Source organism: Anser anser (genome assembly GCF_964211835.1).
Source record: "Anser anser genome assembly, chromosome: 13".
In the NCBI taxonomy this organism is placed as follows: domain Eukaryota; kingdom Metazoa; phylum Chordata; class Aves; order Anseriformes; family Anatidae; genus Anser; species Anser anser.
The window spans coordinates 7,855,068-7,882,107 of NC_139734.1; the positions used below are offsets into that span (position 1 = coordinate 7,855,068).

At 42.0% G+C, this 27,040-nt stretch overlaps 1 protein-coding gene and 1 long non-coding RNA gene across 5 annotated transcripts; one reads left to right on the forward strand and one right to left on the reverse strand.

The window, feature by feature from the left end:
* The first annotated feature begins 430 nt into the window (after positions 1-430).
* On the forward strand, positions 431-26,840 carry LOC310880789 (SLAIN motif-containing protein-like). 4 transcript variants are annotated; one of them, XM_083797123.1, is made up of 10 exons: positions 432-615; positions 1,274-1,374; positions 2,348-3,072; positions 12,795-12,931; positions 15,410-15,559; positions 20,406-20,546; positions 22,490-22,807; positions 23,036-23,173; positions 23,341-23,659; positions 25,672-26,840. In XM_083797123.1, the coding sequence occupies exons 3-10, from the start codon at positions 2,366-2,368 to the stop codon at positions 25,736-25,738; spliced, it is 1,977 nt and encodes a 658-aa protein (XP_083653249.1). In that variant the 5' UTR covers positions 432-615; positions 1,274-1,374; positions 2,348-2,365; the 3' UTR covers positions 25,739-26,840. The 4 variants fall into 4 exon arrangements, with proteins under 4 accessions (XP_083653252.1, XP_083653249.1, XP_083653251.1 ...); XM_083797125.1 differs by lacking the exon at positions 432-615 and adding an exon at positions 879-898; XM_083797124.1 differs by lacking the exon at positions 432-615 and adding an exon at positions 909-1,163.
* On the reverse strand, positions 10,354-20,399 carry LOC310880797. The gene is made up of 2 exons (XR_014571926.1): positions 17,432-20,399; positions 10,354-11,153 (listed from the first exon to the last, which is right to left on the reverse strand). It is a non-coding gene; the product is annotated as an uncharacterized lncRNA (long non-coding RNA).
* Positions 26,841-27,040: the final 200 nt, after the last annotated feature.

Here is a 27,040-nt window from a genome sequence, read left to right on the forward strand (position 1 = left end):
CCAACCTTAATATTTATATAGTCTATATGGAGAGAGCTGCCCTCCCCCTGTCACAAAAGCACTGTCACAGATCCCTTCATGGCATCCCCCCTAATAAAAAAGATGCGTCACCCAAAACGAACTACCAGCTTATTCTAAAAATAATAACGCTTATATTATGTTCTTGAAGAATTGCCAACCACCCCTCTCCCTCCTACCCAAAAAAAACAAATGAAGTGAAACGAGTTAAAGACACGAATCCAAAAGCATTTTATTTGTCCGCAAACGCCGGGGGTCTCCCCTCAGAGCCCCTCTCCCCTCACAGCCCCGTGAGGGGAGCGGGGCCGCGCGCGCCCCCCCCAGCCCCACGCACGCGCAGAGCGCGGGAAGGCGGCGGGCGCGCGCACGGCGCGAGGGAAGGGGGCGTGGCCGCGGCCCGAATGCGCGCGCGGCCCCCTCCCCTCCCCTCCCCTCCCCTCCCCTCCCCGCCCGGCCCGCGGGGCTCCGACCAACGGTCGCCGCGGAAAGGCGGCGGGACCGGACCGGATCGAGCCGGAGCGGAGCGGAGCGGGTCGGGGCGGACCGGACCGGACCTCACCGAGGCGGAGCGGAGCCTCCCCGCGGGCACCGCCTGAGGTAAAAGGGCGGGAAAATGGGGGGGGGTGTTTGGGGCTGAGGGCCCGGCCCGGCCGCGCCCCGCCGCCCTCACGGGGCCGGGCTCCCCCTGCCCGGGTGCCCCGGGGAGCGCCCCCCAGCCGCTCGGGGAGCCCCTTAGGGCCGGGGGGTTTCGTGCGGGGATGGGTGAGGGACCGCTGGGTGCCTGCCGGCGGCGTGCGGTCTGTGCTGTGCGCTCAGCCCCGCGGCCGGTGCTGCTGGGTAGTGGCTAAGGAGCCACGCCGCCGCCCTACACCTTCATGTGGCACGTAGGAAATAAAGAACCGGCAGGATTTCTGTCATAAACGGAGAGAAAAGGGCCAGCGGGGTGCTCCCCGGGGCTGCTCCGCTGCGGGTACCCAAGCAGGAGCCGGTCGGGGTTTTATCCCGGTGCGCTTTGTGCGCTCGGTGTAACGTGTGGTGAGCGCCCTGCCGCCGGCCGGGGGCACCGGCACCGGCACAAACCGCGTTCAGGCGGCGGAGGAAGGGGGAAGAAAGAACAGGCAGGCTCCAGCCGCCCAAATCCCGGGGTAGAGGCAGCCGCAGCACCTGCAGCAGAGCCCTTGAGCCGTGCCCTGCGGCCACTCCTCCGTTTGCCATCCATCTGCAAAATAGGATTTAATTTTATATTTTTTTTTAGGGGTGCCTGGTTTACCTGCTCCACGTAGCATTAATCTCCTCTCGGGGGCTTTTCAATGAAGACTCAGTTCGGAAATAAACACGTCGAAACTGAACGCTGAGGTAAATCGCTAGCGCAGGGGAGGACCAGCGTTGGCGTGGCTGTGGGGTGCGTGCTGCGAGCGTGCACCCGAAGCAGCCCGTTACCGCTAAATGCAGCGCTTTGAAGCAGCCCGTTACTGTTAAACGGATCGCTTTATGGCTTCCCGGAGGCTGGGACACGGCTGCGGTGTGAAGCTGCCTGAGCCCTGCACACTCCTTGGCCCCCGCAGCCACCCGATGAATTGTAGCGCTTCGGGTGAGGAAGGCAAAGAGATGGCTTCCTTCTGTAACGCTTACTGGCATATGTCATCTGCGAGGGGATTTGTTTATCTCTATTTTCTTTGCCTTATTTTATTTTATTTTATTTTATTTTTTTGCTGTGTTCACATCTTTCTTCTGTGTCCTTGATGACAACAGGAAGATACACCAGTAAAGACACTAGTTATGCTTATTTTCATGTACCAGAGTAACTGAAGTTCCTATCTGTAGTCATTGATACGTAGTCAGACCTTGAAATAAGTTGATACAGAAACGTTTTCAAGTGTTTTTGTGCATGTGTGTTTTGCAGGATAAACCTGGTAGCAAACAAAGGATGTTTTTACCATTTTCTTAATGCTGTCATTGTCTGACGTCAGTACCTTGTTAATTATGTTTCCTGACTTTGCTCCATCAGTGTTTTTTCTCATGTGTTTTGGTTGTTACCAGATGGGAACTAAACTATTGTGCATGATTAAATTAGGCTCCTTTTATATGGCCTGATTTGTAGCATAAATGTTGCATACCCAGGTGTTTAAAAGAGTAGTTTGTTTGTGCTGAAAGTCTTCATACTGATGCGTTTGTTCTTTTTCACTAGATTTTGATTGAATTCAGTCACCTCGTACCCCAGTACCATTAGGTTATGTTTATGGAAGTCAGCGTTTTTGGTGGTCTAAGTCTTTTGTTTAGAATATCGTGTGTCTTTACAGAGCTCCTGTACGTTTGTCGTGTCTTGCAGTGAAGCCGCGCGTTTTGGATGATGGTAGTTCCTGGGAGCGCCCCGCTCATACAGCAGGATCATACTCTGGAGCCTGGCTTAGGGCGAGACCCGACGGAGAATTCTGCCATGGGCCCCGACACGGAGCCGGCATCTGAGGAGGTTGGCCCGGAGCTGGAGGAGGTGCGGAAGCTGCAGGAGCTGGTGCGGAGGCTGGAGATCCAGAATCAGCACCTAAGAACGAGGAGCCGCAGGAGTCTGCTCGGGACCACGCCAAGCGAGATCCACACCAGCGTGGATAACCATGACTCTGGTCTCAATGGGTTGGAAATAAATAATAGCATCAATGCTATAACTGAGAAGCAGGAGTTGCAAATAATGGCAGATCTGCACAACAAGCTAAGCAAAATCAGGAAGGAGGAGGGAGAGAACAATTGCTTAAAAAAAGACAAAGATGCCCAAATGCAGTATAGTTGTAACAGTGCCACTGAGGGATTGTCTTCCAACACGTACAAGGCGGAAATGAAGACTGATGATAACGTTAGGCGTTCGTCACGTATGGATGGGAGTAACAGCACAGAGCTTATGGGAAACTTGGTCGTTGCCGGTATTGATTCCTCAGTTAAAATACATGAACAAAATCCAAACGAAAACTGCGGAGATGTAGAAAGTCTTTTGAATAACACAGCTCTGGATGAAGTGAAAGTGTTAGAACTTGAGAACTGCAATGAGGAGGAAGATAGCTGGTATGTATTTTGAAACTTTGCTAATATGTAGAACTCGCGCTGCTGCAGTTCCAAGTTTCTGTGTCTAAACATGTGATATTCTTTAAAGATATCAAATGCTTTGATTTTTAGCAGCAAGAAAGTGCCTGACGTTATTGATTGTTGTTATTTTTAAGAACACTGTGCCAGAACTTTTTTATGTTCCTGAAGCAGTTTAACTGTAAAGCTCGTCCTTCTCTTTACTTGCTGAAGCTGCTGGAGCACACGTAGAAATCCTCCTTTCCTTGTTAGTTCATTAACACATGCAGAAGAATGGATTTTTAATCTTTGTACATAAGCATCAAATGTTGTATTTAAAATAAGTATTTAGCAAAACACAAACTGAGATCCTAGAGCATCTGGAATTTGTGGCTTTCACTAATATCGCCAAAGAATCCGTTTCCATTTCCTGAGTATGGTTTCTTTGCAGTTAACCGGTTTCTTTTGTTTAGCGACATGATCTGAAACAGATCAATGATGTCATCCTTAACTGACCTTACTTTGTAGGACTCCACCAACAGCCTCATTTACAGCTGGCTGTATAAATCAGCAGATTAATTTCCCTTGCCCTTCCAAAACTAGTTAAAGTTTGAGGCTAATTCCAGCTCATGCAATAACTGGGACTGGAGATTTTATCCAGAGTTCTTAAAATTAAGACTTTGTAGGATAGCCTCAGGGATCTACAAATTGTGTTCCAAACTTATTTAGCTGGAGATTAATCTGGCAGTGAAGATAGCATTCCAGAATGGCTACTAAACACAAAACAAGCCGTAAAATCGAAAAATTCATTAGCTGTTGCAAGTGAGGGTAAACTTGTTTGTAAATGGCATGGAGCTCAGTAGCTTAATGATGTCAGCTCAAATCTTTTTTTATTATTATTATTATTTAAAAAACAGGGAAAACATTTTTCTGATGGCAAAATGTGGGAAGACTGCTTTTCAGCATTAGTTAGTTTTGGAAAAAAATTCATAAAGTTAGAAGTGCTCTTCAAAATTGATTTATCGTGTGCTGTTTTTGTTTTAATTTTATTTTATTTTCCCGGGGCAGTCAGAAAGTTCTCCTGCACACCTTTCCTGGCTGCAGCTGGTACATGTGACTCCTCATTTGTTTGTAACTGCTACTGACAGTCACGATGCAAGCCTCATTTGGACACCCAAATACTGGTTTTAACTTGATCACTGAAAATCTAGCACACCTACAAAGCATTTTGATCAGATTTATTAAAAAAAAAAAGGCGGGGGGGGAGGGAAGGGGATGTATTTGACAAGCTGGTGTATTTAACAAGCTGGTAATTTTCCTTATTTCCAGTCTTTCATATATACTTATAGCCTACAACATGAGACGTTCTTCAAACTAGGTTGTCTTGATAAAGAAACCAGACACAGCTGGAGATTTATACGGGCAATGAATACTGTGAAATGAAGCCAAGAGAGATTCTGCACTCAGAGGCTGAGTTTATTAATCTCCCCTTGAGTTGGTGGCTAATAACGTCGTTCTTCTTTACCAAGTACTGAAAGTGAGGAACTAATAATGGATGTAGAATTAATAGTGCATGCCTGTGCTTAGTGCCAAGTATCTGAAATTCACTTTGCAAGAACATCTCATATGCTGTCTGTGCTGATATTCTCGGGTTCCTATCAGCAATAGCCAGATAACAGTGCTTACGTGGGTGCTCTTTTTTTTTTTTAAAAAAAAAAAAAAGAAGAAGAAGAAAGAAAAGCTTCTAATGCTATACGGATTTAAGATCAACTTTAATAAGGTGGCTTTGCTGACTGGGGGGATTTTGTGCTGCCTGGACAGAAGTAATAACTAAATATGTCAAGCAGCGCATTAGTCAAAGCGAACAGCTTACTATATTGTCATAGTTGCAGTCTTTTTTAATACCATATGTATGGGGAAAAAAGCAGTAGCTAATATTGAAGATAATCTTGTAAGCACATCTTTGACATTTATGATTTTTGGTGGTCTCTGAGAAGCGCCCTGCGGCTCGTGTTCCCCTCTCGGTGCAGAGCTGACAGGCTGCTACCGGCCCCGACCTCTCGGTGTGCCGACCTCCTCCTTTAATATCTTCTGGTAGGTGGGATGATGCTCCATACCATAAAGAATACCGAGAGCTTATGTTGCAGTTTTCTAAAGTTATGAACCAGTTTCAAATATGGAATGGGGAAAAAACAGCATTTAAAGCGAGAGGCTGTAGTTCTTACATGCTCGTGTCACTTATCCAGCTTTAAGAATGCGCCCAAACTGGAGGGTGGCCTTGTGCTGGTGCCCTCGTGATTTACAGGGTTTGAAACCTCCAGCAAAATCTGCTGTGTGGATTTTTGCCACCTGTGCTAACAGCAAAGCCTCTTGCACTCGGAGTGCCAATGGGGAAGCACGACGGAGTGGGTCAGAGGAATTGCCACAGGTCTTTGCAAGCACAGGTAGAGTCTCGGTTCCTGCACCACTGAAAACTGCAGCTGAACCACTGTTCCTTGGTTCAGACTGCAGGCGTTTCTGGGCTAACAGCGCAGCTTCCCTCGGTGTCAGCAGGACGTAGTGTCTTGTGTGCTGTTTTTAAAAACAAGGGTGCGACGAATGAGCTTCTGTGAAACATGAGGTACGGCGTCACAGGCGGTAACGGTACTCTGCGCTTCTTTGGTGTCTGTCCCTTGACTTGCATCCTTAGGTCGCTTTCTCAAGTAGCTGTTCAACATTGTAAATATCCTCGAGGCCCAGTTGAGGGCAAGTCGGCTTTCCGTGCTGTCCAGCTCAGCACAATGCTTGGCGTAGGCTTCAGCGGTCTCTGCCCCGTATTAGATTCCAGCTCGGTCCTTCGTGGCACGCTTCTGTGCACGTCAGCTCCTGAGCTGGTTGTGGAAAGGCAGAAGGGAGCCGACGGGATACACGTGCAGTCATCCTGCCTCGTTTGTCATTCCTGCGAACTCCCCAAGTGGAAGAATAAAGTTACAGTTTTCTGTGAGTTTATTTTGATCTTCATGCGGTGATTTGTATTCAGCATTTCGTTATGCAGACCGCTGCTGCTGGTGTGGTGCTTTGCAAATTGTCAGTTATCTTTCCTGGTAAGACTTGAGCGAGAGGATTTGGAATTACGATGAAATGATTCAAATTCCACCCACCTCTGAAACACAAAGTGTTCCTGTTGGTGTGGTGGTGCATGAAAGAGAGAGAGAAAAACGGTCAAGTATTGAAGAAGTTGGGCTTTGTGCTCTTTCTCCTTGTTACTAGATTAGACAATTTTTATCTCCGTCCCCCCTAACGCCTGTTTTTCTGTTACTGGGATGAGTACCAACTCCTCCATCCACGCATTGCCTTGACCAGCTTCCCTTTTCCTCTTGGTGGAAGGAAAGAAGAGGCCCTTGGACACGTCTTCCCAGTAGTGCTACTGCTGTTGTTTGAGATGATCTTTAAGCTAAAAGTTCTACATCCCCGGGGCTAAAGCTAAACTACCAGCAGGTTAACACGGGACTTCAGGTAGACTTCTAGTGTGTTCTTCTGCCTTTTTTTTGTTGTTTTTTAACTCAAACCTAACAATCATGCAAATTCAACAAAATCTTTTTAAGTTCCTTGATTGAAAATTGTTGAGTTCCTTTTTGGAAAAGCTGTAAAATGGGTGTCTACGTGAATGTACAAATCTACTTGGCCTTATATCCTGTTATTTTTTATTTTGTGGGGTGAAGAAGAGAATGAATCCCTGGGCCACTCAGGTGAATCCCCATTTGGCTGTTTCATCCACATCTTGCAGGGTCTCCATCCCCAAATCGTGTCTTCCCACTGAAAGCAGGCTGTGCCACCGTCACCTTTGTGCTGTGTTGTCTCCTGTTGGAACCCAGGATCCCCACGCAGCAGGGAGGAACCCCTTGAAATAATCTTTGAGCCAACCATATGACCAGTTCCTACAAATAAATTGCTATTTAGGAGCTTCCTCGGAGCGTATGTTTTCAGCATTAGCTCTGGCTCAAGTTTTACGGCGTTTAATTCAATACGCTGCAGGGTATCGTTGCTGTTAGCTTGTGCCGTCAGAGATGGGAATGAAGCTTCTGGAGAAGTCCCACCAGACGAGGGGTTCTGCACAGAACTCAGGTGTTACACCAAAACAGCATCCTGGAAACGTGACATCTTCCCCCTCTAAGCTGGGGAGAGCTCCAACTGCCTTCCCTCCAGACTCACTTTGTATGTTTCAGAGGCCATGCAGTAGTTCTCCAGGGATCTCCCCTTGCCGACAACTGCATGATTAGCGACAGTAACTTGCACGGTGTTAGTTTTTCAGACAGGTTAGCTTATGAAAAGCTGCTGGAGGTATTTTTAATACTGTATCAGCTCGCTCTGTGGCAATAATGTATTGATGACTTACCAAAACCATTTCCTGGTGTTCCAGCTCATTTTAGCAGCCCTCTGTGTTAGCTGTAGGAAGCTGTTCGGATGTTTGGGGCAACGTCTGACCCGCTGTGCGCAATGCTTGGGCAGAGGAGCTCCTTCAAGACCTTTCTGTGCAGCTCGAAGGTAGCGTTGCCATCAGCAGCCTTCAGTGCTGGTAACTGCCAGTGCCCGAGCGGAGTTAGCTGAAAGGAGAGCCTACCAGCTTGTCTGATGCTTGCGTGCAAAATGCAGCCTTTTGATTTCGGTTACTTTTGATGGGGGAAGCCTGAAATGCCAGAGTTTGTCCTGAAGCGCTGGAGGTGCTGGATGAGGGCTCCCTCTGAAATGAAGGGTGGGCAGGGGGGCGTCTGTGGGGCCTTGGGGGGCTGAAGCAGGAGCGGTGCTGCCCCACTCCCCTACGGGACCCGTGGGTGCCCATCGCTCTTACAGACGGGTGGCCGTGTCAGGAGATTAAGCTAATGCGGTGTTGGAAGCTCCTCCGACTTAGTGCCGTGATTCTTGGCGGTTTGTTCAGCAGGATTAGTCACTAGAGAGACATAAAAAGGTGGTGCTGCCTCTGGGATCTGCTGCGCAATGGTTTTTTCCTTTCTCCGGTTTCTGTTTCTTGGGAATGAAAGCTCAAACTGCTCTTTTAGCTAATGCTCTACTGCTTGTGTTTGAGGAGTGTTTTCCATGGGGATTTTCTCCTTATTTCTTTTGTCTGTCATTTCATCGACCATGTATATATATATATATATAATTTTTTTTTCTGCCGTTGCTTTCCACAGCACTCCATTACTGATATTTCTGTTCAACAGCGGTGTTAGATTTGAGACTGGGAACTGCAGCAGCACAGTAATAAATCTGAAAATCCACCCTCTCTGAAGGCTGATACATAAAGGAAAGGCAAATGAGTGCATTGTGTGTTTGAAATGCTCGCTTTATAGAAGAATTTAGCTGCCTTCTTAGCACCGTGGAGGTGTACCTTATAAATCTAAATTGTTCTAAACACGTTTAGCTACCTCAGGTTTCTGTTTCCATGTGTCAGTGCCCGTGTACTGGTGCTAAGTGCCTGTAGGTGACGTGTAATAAACCAAGCTTGTGTCATAACAACCGGGGTTCATTTTATTTTCAATTTAACTTACAAGTGTATTAATTATAGAACTTCCTGCAGCCCCATTTCTCATCTCATGATATACAGGTTGACTTGTGTAAATATTCTGCAAGATTAGGACCTTAAATTTTCAGTCACTGCTGGCTTTTGCTCTTACAATTGATCTGATGCGTTACTAAATTGTAAAGAAGCTTTTTTTAGTGAAGAGTTCAATTTAAGAAAGTTGTCATAGTATCGTCTAGATTCTTTTTGTTTGGTTGTTTTCTCTAAGGAGGTATTTTCTAAAACAAACAATAGTGGCTACTGGCTCCCATGTATCCGGTAACACTCGAAAATTGCTAGAGGGTGTTTTGCTGTTAGTACACTGGAATAAACTGCAAAGAATGCTGCAGATTTATTTTTGAAATACTTTTTCTTCCATTATTCTTAAGGGAAGAATACATGCTCACATGCTCGCTGCCCAACTAAACCCGCTTGCCTCTTACTGGAGGCGCATTTCACAAAATACTTGATAGGGAAAGCAAAATGCATACAGAGTAAGGAGAAACTAAGGATGCATTGTGTAAGGTTTTCCTCGCAGAAGCTGTAGAAAATCTCATTCATATTTAATGAATGACACAGCAAATCTCCAATATATCAAACTGAGAATAGGTATCTGCCCAAGCGTCTGCTTCCTGAACTCTGTATTAGGCCTTGGAACTATTTAAACAATTGGTTAATTTTCATTTGTGATTTGACAAAATATTCAAAGCATAACTTTCTGCTGTTTTAAACAGAACATGCTTGCTACCAAAAACTGCTGAGTTGTTGGAACAGAGCGCAAGGTAAAGCTTATTCACTAAGCAGGTATTTGCTAAACCCCAAAGCCTTTGGCTGACTTATAAACTGGCAGCCTTGTGCACGCTTAATGGCATGCCTGAGTACATTTTTTCCAGTGATTACTGGATTAAGTTATCCTGACAAATCAAACACGTTCACAGGGTGAAACTACCAGAAACAAAACCCTGCATATTTGGAAACAGAGCACAGTGAACTTACTTTGTCACAAAAACCTCTTTCAGACAAAAACTTGTTCAAGTTGGGCTACAAACATGGCTCTGTCTTAACTTCCCTCGCTTGCTGTGGCCGTTGTGCCACCAGAGCGATGGAGAATGGCACTGTGGGGGAGGCAGTAGTAAGGACAGACCTTCAGGTCTGAATATTGTCCAGAAAGATCCTCGCTTCTGGTTGTGGGGCAGGTGGGTTTAGTTTGTCGGCTGATGGCGTGCGGAGTTGTGGGAGAATAAGCCGTGGGAGTGCGTTGTGACGAGTTAGCTTGGGGAGCGTGGAACCCTTGCCCAAAGCTGCTAAAAAGGAAAATGGCAGCACAGACTTCATGAAATCAAGGCAGAATTCCTCCGAAGGCGTTAATCTTTCTAGAAATTGCCTGGCAGTGCTCTGAAAAATTGAGTTGTCCTTACTTAATTGTGTTTAGTTAAATCGTAAGTGAGGCCGTCTCTTGCCGATAGACTTGTCAGCTGAAAAAATGAGCCCTCTGGCAGACCGCGGAGCAGGTTGCTCTGCCTCGCGGGGAAGCGGCTCCAGCAATCAAACGAGCATCGTAATTTTCTGCTGGTGCGGTCCTGGGTAGAAACGTGATTAGAAGGAGCTGAGTAGAACACGTACTTCCCGAAGTAGAGCAAGATTTTCTCCCTAAACCTAAAATAAGCAAAGAACAGCGTGACCTGCCCTAAGGAGGCTGTTGGCCTCTTTTTTTTTTTTTATGGTTTTATTGCTGCTTTTTTGGTCTGTACTGTAAAACAAACCCAGGGAGAGCGAGCGCTTCGCTTTCTCTGTTTTATTCAGGCTGAGTGGCTGTAATGCTCGTTTGCCCGTGCAGAAACAGCAAGGCTTGCTTTTGGAGTCTTTTATAAGAGATAATATTGTATGTTCGGGAATATTGCCTTCCCTTTTCTCAGCACTTATTTTCCCCATAGCAAATTAGCTTTGGGATTTTTTTATTTGTGTGTGGTTTTATGTAAAGCTTGCTATGAAAAAGCCTCTGCATGAGACATGGCTACGTAGACTGACTCTCTGCTCCCCAAAAAGAGGGTCTGGCCAGGGGCAAGAATATTATTAAGATCAGTAACGTTGTGAGTGGCATGTCAAGAGACAATGGAGAATAGTTGCCTTCCACTGGTATCCCCTTCCCCAAGAACTGGGCAATATCAGGAGTAAACAGGAGGTGACAGCTTTGCAGCAAGCGAATAGAGGTGTCCCAGCGTGTCAGTTGGCTGCCAGGGGTGCTAAAAGAAGAGAGATAAGGATCCAAAAGGTGGTAAGAAAAAAAATAATCTGTAGAGAGCTGTTGTGTATGGAGATGCTCGCTCTGGTAGCCCCAAATAGCAAAGGTGTGGGAGTCCTGGAGAGCTTTCTGTGCAAGGACAGCTTCTGGGTCGATCTGTTGTTACATTCTCTGAACCTGGGTGCAGGATAGGGGACAGGGCCGTAGCTTAGATGGACGTTCTGATGTTGGTATGGTATTTTAAATATCACAGCTCTTTGTTTTCTTTAGGCCAGTCATCGCTTTCATGGGTAGGACACCTGAAAACTGAGAGTTCAACGGAATGTTTATGTAGCTCAAACATGAGGTTTTTTTTTTTTTAGAAATTAGTGGGATAATTACTAAAATATGAGATGACTTATGTTAGTTTTGTTGGGGGAAGGGATATTTTTTGAATTGAGTATGAGATATCAGTGTGAGGAGTAACGAGAGCAGGACTTGATGTGTCTCGCTGCCGCAGCATACAATGTTCCTGCTAGAAGAGGGGCACTGAGCAGGCCCTGCTGAGACAGATGGACTTGGGAGCCGCAGACTTTGTGTCTGCAAAGAACAACTAACCTTCTCCAACAGCTTCTCGTATGTTCAACCCCAAAAATTTAGTCTCAAAGCATCTCTCTTCTTGAAAGGTATTCGGTAGCTCAAAGATTTTGAAGAGTTGGGAGATTCCTACATCTTTTGGTATGCTTCAGTCCAAATTCAGTAGTTTGAGCCTTTGGTTGAGAGTCTTACGACCTTGTTAACAAGATCAGAAAAGTTTTTGCAGCAGCAATCTGCTCTCTGCTTCTTACTGAGCTCAGAGGTATCACCTCTCAGAGCCTTCCATCAGTTGCCCAGACGGAGGTCCTAAAGTTCGTCATCTCAGAACGCGCTTCCCTACCTGTGAATCCTTTTTGTATAATGCTTTGGATGACTCCAGAATGTTCTATTAAATACCTTTTTGTAGCAGTGCATTCATAGCACAATAAATATTTTAGCATGCGCAGATCAAGACAACTTAAGTGGAACTCTAATATTGAAGCAAGGTATGTATTACTATATGCAGAAACTATACCCTTTGACCTTTCTTGAGAGAAATTGTCTACTTATGGAATAGTTAAGATTTTTTTACACATAATCAGTTGTAAATAACCCAAGGCTCTAAGCTGATTAAACTGTTTATACATAAGTCTAGTCCTGCAAAATGATGCTAAGTGTATTAAAACTGTCAAAAACGTGGGTGTTGTTAGAACTTAATTAACACAACAATTTAAAAAAGGAAAGGTAACGTACAGTTAATACTCCCTAATTGTTTGAAGATTTCCAAAGTGTTTAATTAAATCGCTTATCCTGTCAATCTGTGGCTAGTCTCTATACTACTCGTGCACTGCCTGAGAGCTGCTGTTACAAGACAGGAGACAAATGTTAGACATTTGTGTAATACAGCTTTAACACCCAGACCTGTAGGGTTTTTCAACAGACCAAAAACCAACCAAACATTTAAAGACTTCTAAAAGAAGATGAAGATCAGATTAGAATCACCTTGTCACCCTTGCCATCTCTGTCCTGGGATGTTTTTTGGAGGGGAGGGATGGAGGGAGAGGAAGGGGCGATAGGTGATGGCGAGTGTGCCAAATGGAAATCGGTGCTCAACTCCAAGCTTAAAAGTTCCAGCAGTATTGCGGCATGTCAGGCCTGAAGCTTGCTTTGCAGAGGCTGTGTATTTCTCTGTGAAGCTGTCTTTTAAGTGAATTTAACTATCATGGTAGTACATTTGGTTTCTGAGTCACAGTTTGCAATTTTTTTCCCTGTTTTTAAGCTGGGTAACGTTTCCTTAGCTTACTGCTAGGTATACTTCAGTAAATGCTACTTCTGTGCTTGCGTGCGTGAGTTAATGGGCGTTTCTGCTGTCCCTTTGCAATCCTTACAAAGGCTGTACGTGTCCCCGAGAAAAGCTGCCACAGACCAGAAAACGGGCTCGCCTTTAAAATGGTGCCGCCAGGTGTTGGACAACCCCAGCCCTGAGACCGAAGCAGCCTGCCGAACTCTGATAAACAGGCTGGATCAAGGTATGTCAGCTACAGGCTTTGCTTCTTCACATGTCTTTTTATTTCTGCTTGCATGCTTTATGTTATCGAGGAGTAATAAAGAGACATGAAGTTTGCAGTTACTGTACTGGAGAGTATCTGCAGAGGCAGCACCCTCAGATGTTGTGCTCTTACTGCGTATTTGTACAGCAGTGTTTGTCACTGTATGAAAACCTCCCTGCTTTTGGTTTACCACAGTAGTACCATCAGCTGACCAGGGTAAGAGATTGTTCTGTAAACGTTAAGAAAACTGTGCTGATTGCAAGTAATAGACTGAACGAGGAACCCTGCTGTTTTGCCTCCATGTATCTTTCTAAGATGCAAATACAGACACTACAAATTTAATGCCAAATTGACCACCTTGTTTTCTGTTCTTTTAATGTGTGTAGAGCCTAAAAACACTACAATTCATATCAGTGTTTTCAGACTCTTAACTGATTTTTGTTAATACTTAAAAACCTTTAATGTAAAAATATATACGAAAAATGTGTGGGTTTTTTTTGGGGGGGGGGGTGGTTATATAAATCCATTGCTACGTCTTTTTTCAAGTAAAAAGTTCTAGTGATGTTGACTGTTTCTAATGATGATTATTTTTACTGTATCTTATTGTTACTGTTATTACCTGAGTAAAGTAATTGTCTGACACTAAGAGCTTCTAATAATTAAATGGTAAGACCTGTAACTTGCAGAAACGGTGTGAGTTGGGAAACTAGTCTTGCTTCCAGTTTTATCATTCTCTAAAACAGGGCAGGGAGATGTTTTTATTTTCCTTTTTCAAAGCACAGAAGGATCAATCCCGTATTAATCATTCACTGATGTAAGAGCTCTGAGAACGGATGCATAGTTTATTACAGAACCGAGGTTATTTTATTTCTACATATCCATAGTCCCTCACCTGGAAACCATCTGGTGGATAATCCTACCTTTGTCTTTTCAAATGCTCTCCTGGTTTGTATTTAAAATGTGCAAGTCCTGAGCTGAATTGCTCATAGCCAAGACACTGAGGGATTTGAAGTGAATAAATAATCTGTTTCTGTTGTGTAGCTTTCTATATCATATAGCTTTCTTTACAGGCAGCTGTGATTTTCCCCGCAGCTGGAGGGATATCTAGTTTTATTGTTTTCTTCTAAAAATTCTTCGTTGAAAAGCATTGCAGAGTGGGACGTGCTGCAGCCCCATCAGTCTGGTTTGAATCACGAGCACCTAAACACAAAGCAGCGGTTAGCTGTGTGTTCTAAAAAGTGAAGTTTCTGCAAGAATTAACACTTTGGAGTCCATTAACATTTTATTAATTAACATTTTAACATTTTGATGTCAGCTGCTGAAAATACAACCCCCAGTTTGGTAGAGAATTAGTTGTCTGCGTGGGTGCCAGCTTTGTCTTCTATGTGAACACAATCGTTTTGATTTCAGGTTGAGCAGTAGTTCTAACTCAGTGATAGGAAGCCAGAGGCTGCTGGCTTCTCAAGTTTATATCCTAACTGTGTTTTGGCGCAGCTCACAACCAGGCTCACTTTGAGTTTAGCCTTGAAATTCCTGATTTAAGATAACTGAATGTAGTTTGAGAACAAACTTCATTTACTTCTATAAACCATCTGTGCTTAACAATTTAAATGAAGATTGATTTGATTGACTCTTTGTTTTCTAACTGAAATGTATCAAGCTTTTATTTGTAGTCTTCTTTTTAACTACAATACTTAATATTTGTGTGTGTTGGGGGGGAGGTGGGCGACCAACAACTGTGTTTATTTGGTGAATTCTCACTCACTTCCTCAGCTGCTCTTCTCTGGATTTCAGGGGTGGGTAATTCAGCAGCCCCTTGAATATATGCAGATCACAGAGTGAGTCATTTTGTTAATGTTGTAGCTGCTTATTTCCAAATTCAGTAAGCATGGATGCACTGAGTTTTGCTACCTGGCTTCTTTTTGATCGTTTCACTAACTTGCATGCAAGTCTGTGTTGAATAAATATTTCAGAATAGCTGTTTTTCATAGTCATTTGCTCTCCTTTTAATTTAAAGTCATAGCTTTTATAGTTTTGATGCTGGTTTAATTCTGTCATTAAGAATTCAAAATGATACACGTTTAAACATAAAGTTCAATGGAGCGCTTTAAAATGAAGACAGAGTGTAAAAGTGACAGATATTTATGGAAACAGTCATCTTTGAAGACCAGCATTGAAACTTTCAGGAATATACAACTTCTTCAAAGATGCTTTCAGAAGTTATTCTTGGAATTCTTTTGAAGTGATAAAAACAAGTTAAAGGGGAGAGTGAGCCAAGGGAACAGGCGCTGTTTTGCCTCCTGTATCTTGTAACTGACGCCATCAGGATGTCTCATTCAAAGTTCATCCTTTACAACGTTTAATTTTGTTTGACCCAATGCCTTTCTTTAACTTATGCTCTTTTTTTTTTTTAATAATTTGATAACCTTTGTGGCTTTTCTGTATTTTTCCTTCTAGCCAGTAGATGGAAAAACCTGTATTGCAGTCCACTGGCATCACCAAGCGCACATAATTTGAATACAGAGACATGCTCCTCTAGCAATGCACTAAACTCTCCCGGGCATCTCAAATCGACTAACAAAGCACTACTAACCTGTGGCAGCTCAGGTATGGCATGTCAGTAGAGCAGTGCAACCCTGTGGTGTTTAAAATGCAAGGAGTATTACTAAAGGACACAGGGAAAAGCTGTCAAGAGCTGTAAGTTCACCCATGGGGTTTTCTCCTTTTAATTTGCTCTCTTGTCCAGGTTTCATCTATTGTGGGGAGAAAACCTCCTTGCATTCTAAATGTCTTGTAGTTTTTGTTGTTTTTGTTTTTATAACTTTTAATACCTTTTAAACTGTACTAATTATAATAGATTTAAAATAGAAAACAGCCGTTGGGGGGGAAACACCTTTGTCTTGAATAATGTTGTTATATGTAGGTATTAACTATATAAAGTTACTTGGTTTCTGTTTTTTTGGATTGAGCTTGTGAAGTTTCTTTTGAAAATATTGATTAATATAGTCAAAAAGAAGCCTTGTGCTTTAAGAGAAAACGCATGGTGTCCAGGACATGTCTGTAAACTGTCTGAATGAAAAACTAAACACAAATAGCAGAAGCTTTCCATCAGACTTCATTGTGTTTGGAGTAAGATTTCGTAACTTAGGGCAACTTGTACAAAATTCCTGTTAGAAGCCTATATTAATGAATTATAATAATGAAGCTTCTCCTAAATGCCTTGGCCTCAAGTCTGCGTCTGCTTTTAAGCTGCAGCCTTAAGAGTCCATGTAGGCTCTTTCAGTAGCATTGTTGATCCCTGATGCACTTTATGCTCAGTTTCCAAGTAGAAATGCTTTGCCTCCTCGCTTATTATCAAGAGTCCTCCTTGGTTGTTTTATTTATTTATTTATTTGTGGAGAATGCTATATTCTAATTTGCATGTTTAAAAACATAAAGCATGTTTAACAGTTTCTGGCTTGAAAGTTGACGTTAAAAGAACCTGTTAAAAACAACAACAACCACCTTGCATATGGATGTTTTCACAGCTGCAGGAGATCTGCTGGTTTTCTGCTGTAAATAGAAACGAATGCTTGGCTCTATTTTGTAAACAAAAGGATGCATGTACACCTGATTATTTTTGAGAGTTGAATTCTTCAGGGAAAAATGCTCTAAATCAACTTCTTTTTTTATTTGTAATAGGTTTTCTTGTTTTTTAATATGAAGATGGTTAGCATCAGGGTTTAAATCTAGATTTATGACCTCATCATTTTCATATAGAAACAGTTACTGTTGTTTAAAATTGAAGCGTCTGTGCAACTTCTAAAATTCTTCATCCACTTTTGCAAATCTGAAGTTGTTAAGAGTACCACATAAAGAGAGAGCATAGAACAGGTCATTTCCCCGTAGGGTTATTATGCACCTGTTCTGTGGCTCTTCCCTTTCCCCACCCCTTTAATTTCAGCTGTTGAAAACACATACCTTGTGTAAGTGCTGACAGAGTTCAAAGTTCATTTTCAACTTGATTGATTTGGATCTATTTTTATTTCTCAGAAAAACAGAGCTTTCCTAACAGTTCGAGTGGAAAAATGTTCAACAGTAACTTAAAGCTCTTACAAAATCCGTATTGCCAAGCTTCTGAAATGAAAACCATAATCAGTTCATCTTGCAATGTTGAGCCACTACAGATTTTTCTGATGATAGGATGTAAATGTTTTTTGGCTTTTTTCCTTCCTTCTTGACTGTTTCTAAATAGACCTGTAATTTGAAATGCAAGGAGATACACGCAACTAAAGCAGGAAATTTGCTTTTAAAAAACCTGTATTAAACTGGAAGGTGATAGTCACAACAGGAAAGAAAAAATAAATTATATAATCCTGATGTATATTTTGTTCAATAACTTCTTTTTCCCTGTCCACAAATAACAATCAAGTATCAACATCTAAATATACTTACAGAAGGCCAGCAAATTCAGACCATTACAAAGATACAAACACTCACCTGAGTTTCTTCTGAGCAGTTTGCATACAGAGTGTGTACTGCATTTTAAAATAATTCATTATTCATGTATCTCTCCTTCTTTCCCTCTGAAGTTGTTCTGGCGGACTACGAGAGTGTGACAGGAGAAACTTTTTCTTAACCTTCTGTAGTTTCTCATTTTATTACTAATGTTGTTTTGTCAACTAACAAATAACTTGAAAAAGGCAATTGATGAACGTTTCTTATGGTCTAAAAATTGTTCCTGATTTCTTCTTTCCCATCCAGTCTCATCTTCTCTTCTATGGAAACAGTTTTCTGTGCTTTTATTGCTGCAAAAAGTTTCAAAATAATATCAAGGTCTAAATTCCAACTACTTCTGCATGCTTATAACAGTTGATACAGTGAGTCAAGCAGACTGCATGTCTGTAGGGTAAGGCTTACATTATGACATCCTTGCCATTTCCTTTGAGACGCTGAAGCCCAGGTGTCACAGGAGAACTAGACTGACGCACATTCAGTCAGTGAGAAAGAAGTCTGTTATTCTTGGCCTCAGAATGTCTTTAAACCTTTTCTGGAGAGCCAGAAAGGGGAGTATGTTGATATTTGGCAGATCATCTTGTCTGTCAACTAACACAAGATAAGTTGGTTGTCCTTTTCCCGGGTTTGAAGTGTCAGGTAGTACTTTGCATTCTGTCATTAGCTGTTGCTTGCGTCAGAGCACTTCAGCCTTCCTCTTTTAATCAGTGAAATGTTTCTAGAGCACCTGTAGTTTATTCATTATACTACATCCTAGAGGTGCAGTCCCTGGAATTAATTTCAGTCTTAATACTGGAGTGTCTTGGTTTGGAGGGTGAGTGTGGTTGTGTAATGCACGCACGTGTCCCTTAGACCACAGTCACAGTACTATGCAATATGTAAGCATCTTGAAACTGGAAAAATGTTACACCTTTTCAGATGAGGAGCTTGAAGTTCATCGGTGGAAATATCCATGTAGGAAACTTGTTTTACACCTGGATTTGAAACGTGTGTTTTCAGTGTTGTCCATTACTACCCTTAACAACTGGTGCAAAAGAAAATCTTGAAGAGATCACATTGGGAATCTGCTGCTTTTTCTTGCACAAGAGGAGTTAACTGTTGTTTGAAAGGGTTGTTCAGGAATGATTTGTAGACGTTTTGCTGAGAACAGACAAAATGTTTTATTTCAAGTGTCACTTGGAGTAGTATTGTTGAGAATTAGTCAAGTAGCTGCATTGCTTTCAATACCTTTTTTTTTCGCTAGAAAACAGATAGCAAAACTGAGCTAAAGTGAAGATGGTGAATGACATCATACAGATGCTATGGGAGGCTGACGTTTTGTTCTTGATTTATCTGCTGATGCTGTAACAGCCTACTTGTTGCTTCTTGTGTCAGTGATGAGCTTGAATCTCTGTCTGAGCAGGATTTGTATTCCTTAATCCTACTCTAGCTTCAAGTGATGGCAAGTGTTTGTAGGCTCTCGCATATCTACAGCTTTATCTTCTATCTGGTTGTATTTCTGTGTTTTTTTTTTTTTTCTTTGCATTTAGTACTATATATATTTAGACAACCTTGTCTTGTAATTTCTTCAAAGGTAATGGGGTGCTGTCTCTTAAAATAGCTCTACAGGTTGGAAGGTTTGAGGCTTAGTTATGCTAGGAGCGTGTTGTGGTATTTTGTAACAAGCAGCATGGACAGGCACATTTGCTGTGTAGAGGCTTGAGATTCATTAATCCCTTCCTGTGTTTCCAGAAGGTTTTCTAGTAATACTTTTTTATATATACAAAGCAGTATGGATGTTCTAATATGGGAGAAGATGGAGGAAGGCTAGTGTAATAACCATTCACCAGCTCTCGTGCTGTCTTTCAAAGATACTACCCCGAGCTGAAATTCATGTGGATGGAATGGCAGCAAGACTCTTGTAACATTGCCTGCATCTGCCTGCCATCTACAGATGGTGACGGGCTAACTGCTGGTGATGCTTACCCTTACTGCAGTAACAGCAAGTTGCCAGGGAGAAAAGTATTGGAGGAAACCCAAAAGCTGTTGTGATACCACACTTTTGTGTACACGGGGTTATTTGCAAGCTGCCTACATCTGAAGAACAAGTACCAGTATAACTCATGAGTTACACGACTTGTTCTTGTCTTCCTATTTCTGTGGCAAGTAGTAGTGCTTGTACACCATGGAAGACACTGCCTTGCTTGACCTCAGAAAAAGTAACAGCAGGTGAAGGTCTGCACTTGCTAATTATGATTATTTTTATTATTATTTATTATTTTAAAGGAAAATTGGTTGTTCTTCTTTCTAATGCCTGATTTATGAAAGGCTTCTCTGGCAGAAAGATCCTTCCAGTTTGGTTTTTATTATTGCTATAGTAAAGGTTCCATGACCTGCTGTATGTATAAGCTGTATCCTTTCCTGTAAGAAAGAGAATTTGTTTTTTGATGGGAGGAAAGAAGCATATAAACCTCTAAAACGAGGAGGATGTAATCCTGTATAAACTGTACTTTATGTAAGCAAATGGCATGAATGATTTTTGAGGTATTGTAGTGTGAAAGCCATTTGGATCCTTTTACTCCTATTCCTCCTGCTCATCAATACGTTAGCAGATGCTTCATGTAGCTCTGCTGCTTAATATCTAAGTCAATAGCTGCCCCTTCCTCAAAATAGGCAGAAATAATAAATACTGTTCTTATTGGCAAGTTTGAACTTACAAATATATATATCTCTGTTGCCTTCTGTCCAGAAGGTGGCAATTTTCTCCCCACACAGACTCTCTGCCTCCTTAGAACTGCGGGTTAAAACCCTGAGCATTGCATTCTCAAGTCACTGCTAACTTCTTAATTATTTCTAGCAACCATACCTCAACTTCATAACTGTACTGATTTTTATTACTGGAATAAATATTCTTCTGCTCGTTCTTGCTTTGTATGCGGATGTTGAATGTTTTTTCTATTCTTCCTCTTCTCTCCTAAAGGTTACTTGAGCATGCATTCTGCACTGAGCTCTCAGTCATCTGTGGACAGTGAGCTGAGCACATCTGATGACTCCATCTCTATGGGATACAAACTGCAGGACTTGACTGATGTCCAGGTTATGGCACGCCTTCAGGAAGAAAGTATGTGACAGTGATTTTCTGTGTGATACAGTTTTAGAATTGTAGAGAAATGTAGGTGGATTTCAACTGTTCTCTTCCCCCAACAACAAAAGGATTTAATAGATCATTTGTAACCTTTGTGTTTTGCAAGGGCTTCCTTTAAAAGTCTACAGACCCAAACTGCCACTTAAACTTAGCAGTTGTGTAACATTCTCGAGATTATACCTCTTAAAACAGAGAATAGTCTTGAAAGTATTATCCAAAACCCCAACCTCGTTAAATGTGCAAGCACCCTTTAGTCTTCAAAATGTTCTAACCCAGACCGTCTCTCAAATACAGGTGAGGTTTCATGAGTAAACCATTCCGTAGCAGTGGCAGTTCAGACAGCAGCTGCTCATCGAGTTGCTTGACTGGTTGCTGTTGCCTTGCTTCAGCCAACATGAGCAGCTGTGGAGCTGCAGTGCGTGTCAGTTTGGGGAACTGATCCAGCTGAGAAAATAACCCAGCGAACAGTTTTGCTTGTAAATTTTTGTTTTTCCGAACAAGGTTGCCTAACTGCAGCCTGAAATCGTATTAGAAGCTGTCTAGAGAACCGAATTTTACAAGCTGTGTTTCTCACAGAAGATGCAGGTTGTATTCTATGGCTGTGTTGAGTAAACCAAGAGTTCAAGAGCATTAACAGTGAAAGAGCTGAAATTACAACTTTAGCTTTTCTCTGGTAAAGTGCTTAGAGACAGCTCTGCAAATTTAACCAAGCATAAAGCATGTCTGCGTCAGAGTGTGGGGATTTCAGGGCTGTGAGCCAGTTCCCATTAAGTTACTGGTAAAAACTTACTGCTGACTTCAGTGCAATTTGTAGAAGTCCTGACTGAAGATCAAGGTGGAACAAAATTGTAGGATCTGGTAGTCTGTGCAAATTAATCATTGATTTTGATTTACCGGAAACAGAAAATGAAGGTCTGTTTTTCTTTTGATGAACACCTCCTTTTAGTACTGTACCTTTATAAATATAAAAGATGTTATGAAACAGTAATTTGAATATGAGACCAAAAAGAGCAAAAGATCATGTTACTGCATCATTATGCTTGAGTGCAGCAAGTTCTGTTAAAGTGACTAAAGCAAGTAACGGCCCTTTTCTTTTTAAACTCAAGTATTTTCTTACGCTTTGTGATCACTTTAAAAGAAAAAAAAAAAGTATGTCAGAAATCCTGTCACATCACAAACTTTCTAGTGAGTTATGAAAAGATTGCTTCATCCCCAGAATTATGTACCCTTTTCATATTTGTATTGTGAAGGGAAGTGAGTAGAGAATTACACATATTTTTTTAATCCCTGCGATGGAGGGAATGCAGCGAGAAGAGAGTTTTTCAGAATGTTGACTAACCAGTTTTTTCAAAAGCCCAATCAACTAGTTTGCTAAATCAGTTACTGGTAAGAAGTTGCTTGCATTTTATTAGGCAAGAAATCTTAAATAAAGGCACAAATTGGGTGAGGACTTATAAGTAAACTAGGTAGATGCACCGTGGATATCAATGAATGCAGGTCTTTTATCACTTGGAGGCAGAAGTTCAAATCTTTGTTTCACATTGAAATGCTGGTGGGTGCATAATTAACTACACTGAAAAATTCATAGTGTAATTTAGACTCATTTACACAGCTCACCTAACAGAGCTTGCATGGCAATATATAGTCCACAAGCACAGCTGCTCATGTATGTGATATAAGGAGTAATTTAGGTCATTTTGAACATTAACTATTTGCTCTAATTAAACAATGCTGATATGGGTGACTCCTGTTCTAGCTTAGGGATTCAGTGTGCTGAGAGAGCCTTCAGTAAAGACAGTTATATTAGCTTGAGTCTCCTTCAAGGGTGAAATGAATTACTGATACAAGTATTGCTTATGGGTAAGGAATTTTTATTTTAACATATGATGACCTTGAGCTATGTTGCCCTCCGCCTCCAGGTCTCCGTCAGGATTGTGCCTCTAGCTCTGCTTCCGTATCACGTCGCAGTTCCAGCGCCTCCCTTCACTCCCTGAGAAGAGGAACCTACAGTGACCAGGAGTTCGATACATACAGCCTTGAGGATGAGGATGATTATGACTGTTCCCTGTCATACCGTAGTGCTCACAGATACTCACCATCTCCGCTCAGTTCACCCAGATGCCAGTCCCCTTCTTCCAGTGCAGATTATAGTAGGGCATCTACTTCCCGTATCCGCCCCCCAAGGAGATCTGTGCAAAGTCCAATGCAAGACCGGCTGAAGTACGCGAACAGCGAAGGTAAGCTAGTCATGAGCTCTTGGTACAAGTTAATTTAAAAAAAAAAAAGTATATATTTTGAAGCATTCATTTTGAAAGTGTTGTTATTTACTGGAAATGGTTAATTCAGGAATTAGTTCTATACCTGTCTACTTTTAAGTACATAGATTTTTTTTTTAATAGTCTAAACAGTTTTACCTCTTGGTTGCTACCAGAAGCAGCAAACAGTGAATTTGCTCTTGATTTCAGAGGAGATGCGCCACAGCATGCCCAACCTAGCCAGAACGAGCCTTCGATCTCTAGAGTCTGTAAGGAGCAGCCGGAGCTTGGAGTCGGACCTGCAGGTGCCAAGCAGTCGACTTTCAAGAATTCAGCAACCATCAGCAAGTCAGTGCAATGCCTTCCACACATTGCTGTAGTGCATTTCTTTTTTTTTTTTTTTTGTTTAAACCTCCCTGACTAAAACCAAGGCCTTTAAAACGCCTTGTGTCCTGATGTGTTCTTATAATACTGTTGCCAACTGGGTTATTCTTTCTTTGTCGTTCCATTTCTAGGTCTGGCTCCCAGTAAGCTCAGGTATTCCTCCAGTGCTGGGCAGTCTCCCTTAACAGTGCGACAACCAATGAAAGCCGGGTCGTGCACAAACTCTCTGTTAACACCCAGGCAGCCGGTAAAAGCCTGCAGTTACACAAATCCTGTTAGCGGAGTTCGAAAGCCACAGGCTTCTTCGCTTAGCACAGGCTCTTCCAGTAGCAGTTCCGCTACTAGAAGCAGCAACATGGTCACTGTGGCCAAAAATTCACCCATTAAAGCACGCACGTCTGTTGGAGGATCTTCAGTGCCCAAGAGCAAGCTGACGCCACCGTCCAAGAGGTAAGATCTTAAAACTCACGGACCTGAATGTCTGCCTTTATTTCACAAATTAGAAACTTTTTTAATAGAGTGATGTTCATCGTGGAATTCTTCTAAAGCATGCCATGGATATAAACTTGGGTTAGACCTACTGATGTCTACTACTGAAAACAGCTTGAGTCTCAGATCTCACGGTCTCAGCAGGTGAAGCTGTAGGACATGATAGTTTAGCATGTCTGTCCTGGTATTTTCAGAAAATCATAGCTAAAACAGGGAAATTGTTTTTGGAATTCTCAAACTGGTCATTAAATCTCTCTCATGAGAGGCACCTGGCTGGATTTTGTTTAATACAGTGTCTGCCTATGGATCACCATGAATATGGGAATTAAACTCCGCTCTAATACAGATGTTTAGATGTAGGGTTGGGAAGCCATTAAAGAAAGGGTAGCACAAAGCTGTTATGTTCGTGGAGCTTAAGTACTTTGCTGCCAGTCAGGAAATAAAGGGTTGCAGTTCCTTTAAATACCACTAAAATTAAGTTCAGTGAATGTATGTGTGAAGTGATAGGTGAGATAGAACTCATCAGCTTCTTGATTAAATGCCCTGTGACCAAGTCATACAATATTCTGTGCCTCAGTATTCCATCAGTTTAAAAAATAAATTCTTTTTATTTATTTATATATTTTTTAAACAAAGCTAGTTGTCCAGGAAAGTATGGAGCCGTAGGCTCAAATGTATTTGTATAAGAAATGAACATTATGAAACATTTTTATTTGGTGCATACATCTGGTTTGGGGAAAGAAGAAAAAATCGTTCAAAAGACTAATAAACTCTGTTTTCTTTTAATATAATAAACTTCCCAGATGACTGACTGTGATGCTCTAACTTTGCTGCTTGTAAAATAATTTTTTTTTAGTGTTTAGCTAGAACTCTAGGTGGGCATTGTCCAAAACCTAATGAGTTTTTAGAAGGGTTTGGAAAATAGGAATATGTTTAAGACAAACCTTGATGATTTGTGCTATGTCATTAAAATAACTTCATAAAAAAAGCAAACAATGGTATCCAAAAAACGTAACTTTTTTTCTTGTTGCATAAGTGAACTGATTTTGAGGTTGTATTTTAATCCAGTATGATGCAATTGGATTTGTTTTACAATTATTTCTAGCTCTTTGGCTTTTGTGATTGGATACTTAAATATTTAGACAGTGGATATCTGAAGTTTGCAGATAGTCTAAAGCAACAGCTGTTTAGTTAGAACATATCCAATCTCCTTAAAGCCTCTAAAATGGCTTTAACAACTACATGCATGGACTGCTTTATGCCATTTGAGCAATGTTTTCTTATCCCATCATCCCCAGCCATCTGCTGTATTCTTGTCTGTGGCAAGCCCCCTACCAAATTGCCCAAAGCTATTTTTTTACAGCTGTTTGCAGCACAATTTTAATGTGAACTTTTAATGGGAAATTAACTTGATTGAATATCAGCCTGCTAAGGAATATTATACTCTGATTTTTAAACGTCTGCTTATAGCCTTAAATTGACTTGTATCTACTACTTAAAAAAAACGACAACAAAAGCACAGTAAAGGGAATTTTTTAAGTGCTTGACTTGTAGCAGTACTCTAGATACAACTTGATTGTATTTCATGTATTCAGTCATACTTGCAAGAAAAAAAACTGTTCTAGACTCAGGTATGGGAAAACCCACAACAGCGCTCATAATGTAGCACAGCAGGTTAAGTAGGTCTCTGCTGAAGTATTTATTCATACTCAATTGCTTTAAGCTGCCTGAAATAGCTGCTGCTGTACCTGTTGCGTGGGCCTCCTGGTGCAGGGGCTGGGCAGGCTGGGTACCTGTGTGACTGCAGCAGTTTACCTATGGCAGGCTGCTGCTGACACTGTCATATGACAGATGCTGCAAAAGCCCAGTGTGAACTGAAGCCTCACACATGCATTCATTCCTGTGTGCACCAACAGATTATTTGGAACTTTGCTTTTTGTAGCTGTCAGTGACTTCTTTGTCTCTCAAACCAGATTTCTTCAATCAGCAAAGACCACTCAGAACACTGTGGATGACTCCTGGAAGGATGGGTGTTACTGACACAACCCAAAATGCCGATGCACTGCCAAACCCCTCTGTGAAGCAGAACCCCAGCTGGCTGGGCTTTGAGAACATTATTTTAAAACAATCCTCTACGTGAGAGACCCATCACATTGGGACTGATGTGTATAGTTCCTCTCCTCTTGAACGCAAACTATCCTCGCCTTCCACTACTCTGTCAAGAGCCTGTCCTGAGCGGTGGAACACACAACTGCTTTACCACGTTCCCACCGTTCAAAACATTACTGAAATACAAGTCTTCGCATGAAGACTGAAAAGAGCCTTATTTCGTATCAACCTCTATTTGCAGCCCTTTGGAAGGCCTGTTACAAAAAAAGCTTCTTATGAACTGCTCCTGAGGATGCTTGCTTAGAAAGGCTGCTGGTTGCCCTGCTTGTGCCAGAAAGCAGCTTTGAGCCACTGCTGTGGCGTGTTACATGGCGGTGGCCTGGGGAGACTAGAAATAGCTGTATAGGTGTTAGAAGTAAGACTTTTTAACTGCAACCTGGTGTATTCTAATATTTGTCTGAAACAACTTTTTTTTTTTTACTTCTGTATAGAATGTATTTCTGCTAATTTTTATTGTTTGTTCTAGGAAATGAAGCAGGTTTTTATAACTGTAGCATACTTCAAGCTGTTGTATTCAAGTGTGTGCATCACAGTTCACAAGTGAAGGAGCAGTACACAATATTTGTGTGGGTTTGTGAACAGGCAGTTGCAGGGACAGGGGATGCTATTTGAAAACTGCTGTTTATCAGCATCTTCATATCTCATATGAGGAAGTTAACAAACACCAGTTACAAGTAAACTTTTAAAAAAAATAGCTCCCACTGACTGATTTGACTTGAAGTGGTTCCCTTTGATCTTACAACTAGCCCCTAACTGCCCTCATTTTTGTAGGAGTTTTCTACCGTCTCTTTGGCTATGAAGGATTCTGTTTCAATGTCCTTTTCCTCAGCAAGTGCTGGAGGCTACGACTACAGTCTTAGTACACAAAATATGCACTGATAGCAATGTTCTCCCTGCCATCAATGTGATTTTGATAGTGTAGTTTAATAAAATGTTATGGTGCTGAAATAGATCTGCCTTACTCAAACAGTGAGCCTGACTGCGTGTTTTTTGTGCTAGGAATGAGGCTGCTTTTCATGACAGCCCCAGCGCTACAGAAGTCTGCTTCAGCTCTTTCAAGAGACTTCCTTTGGAGACCTGTTTACCTAGACAGAGCTTTATGATGCAAGTATTGGTATTTACCTTTCAGCTCCTTGGATTTCATAAGAATGAGGTAGGTGTCAGCAAAGGAAA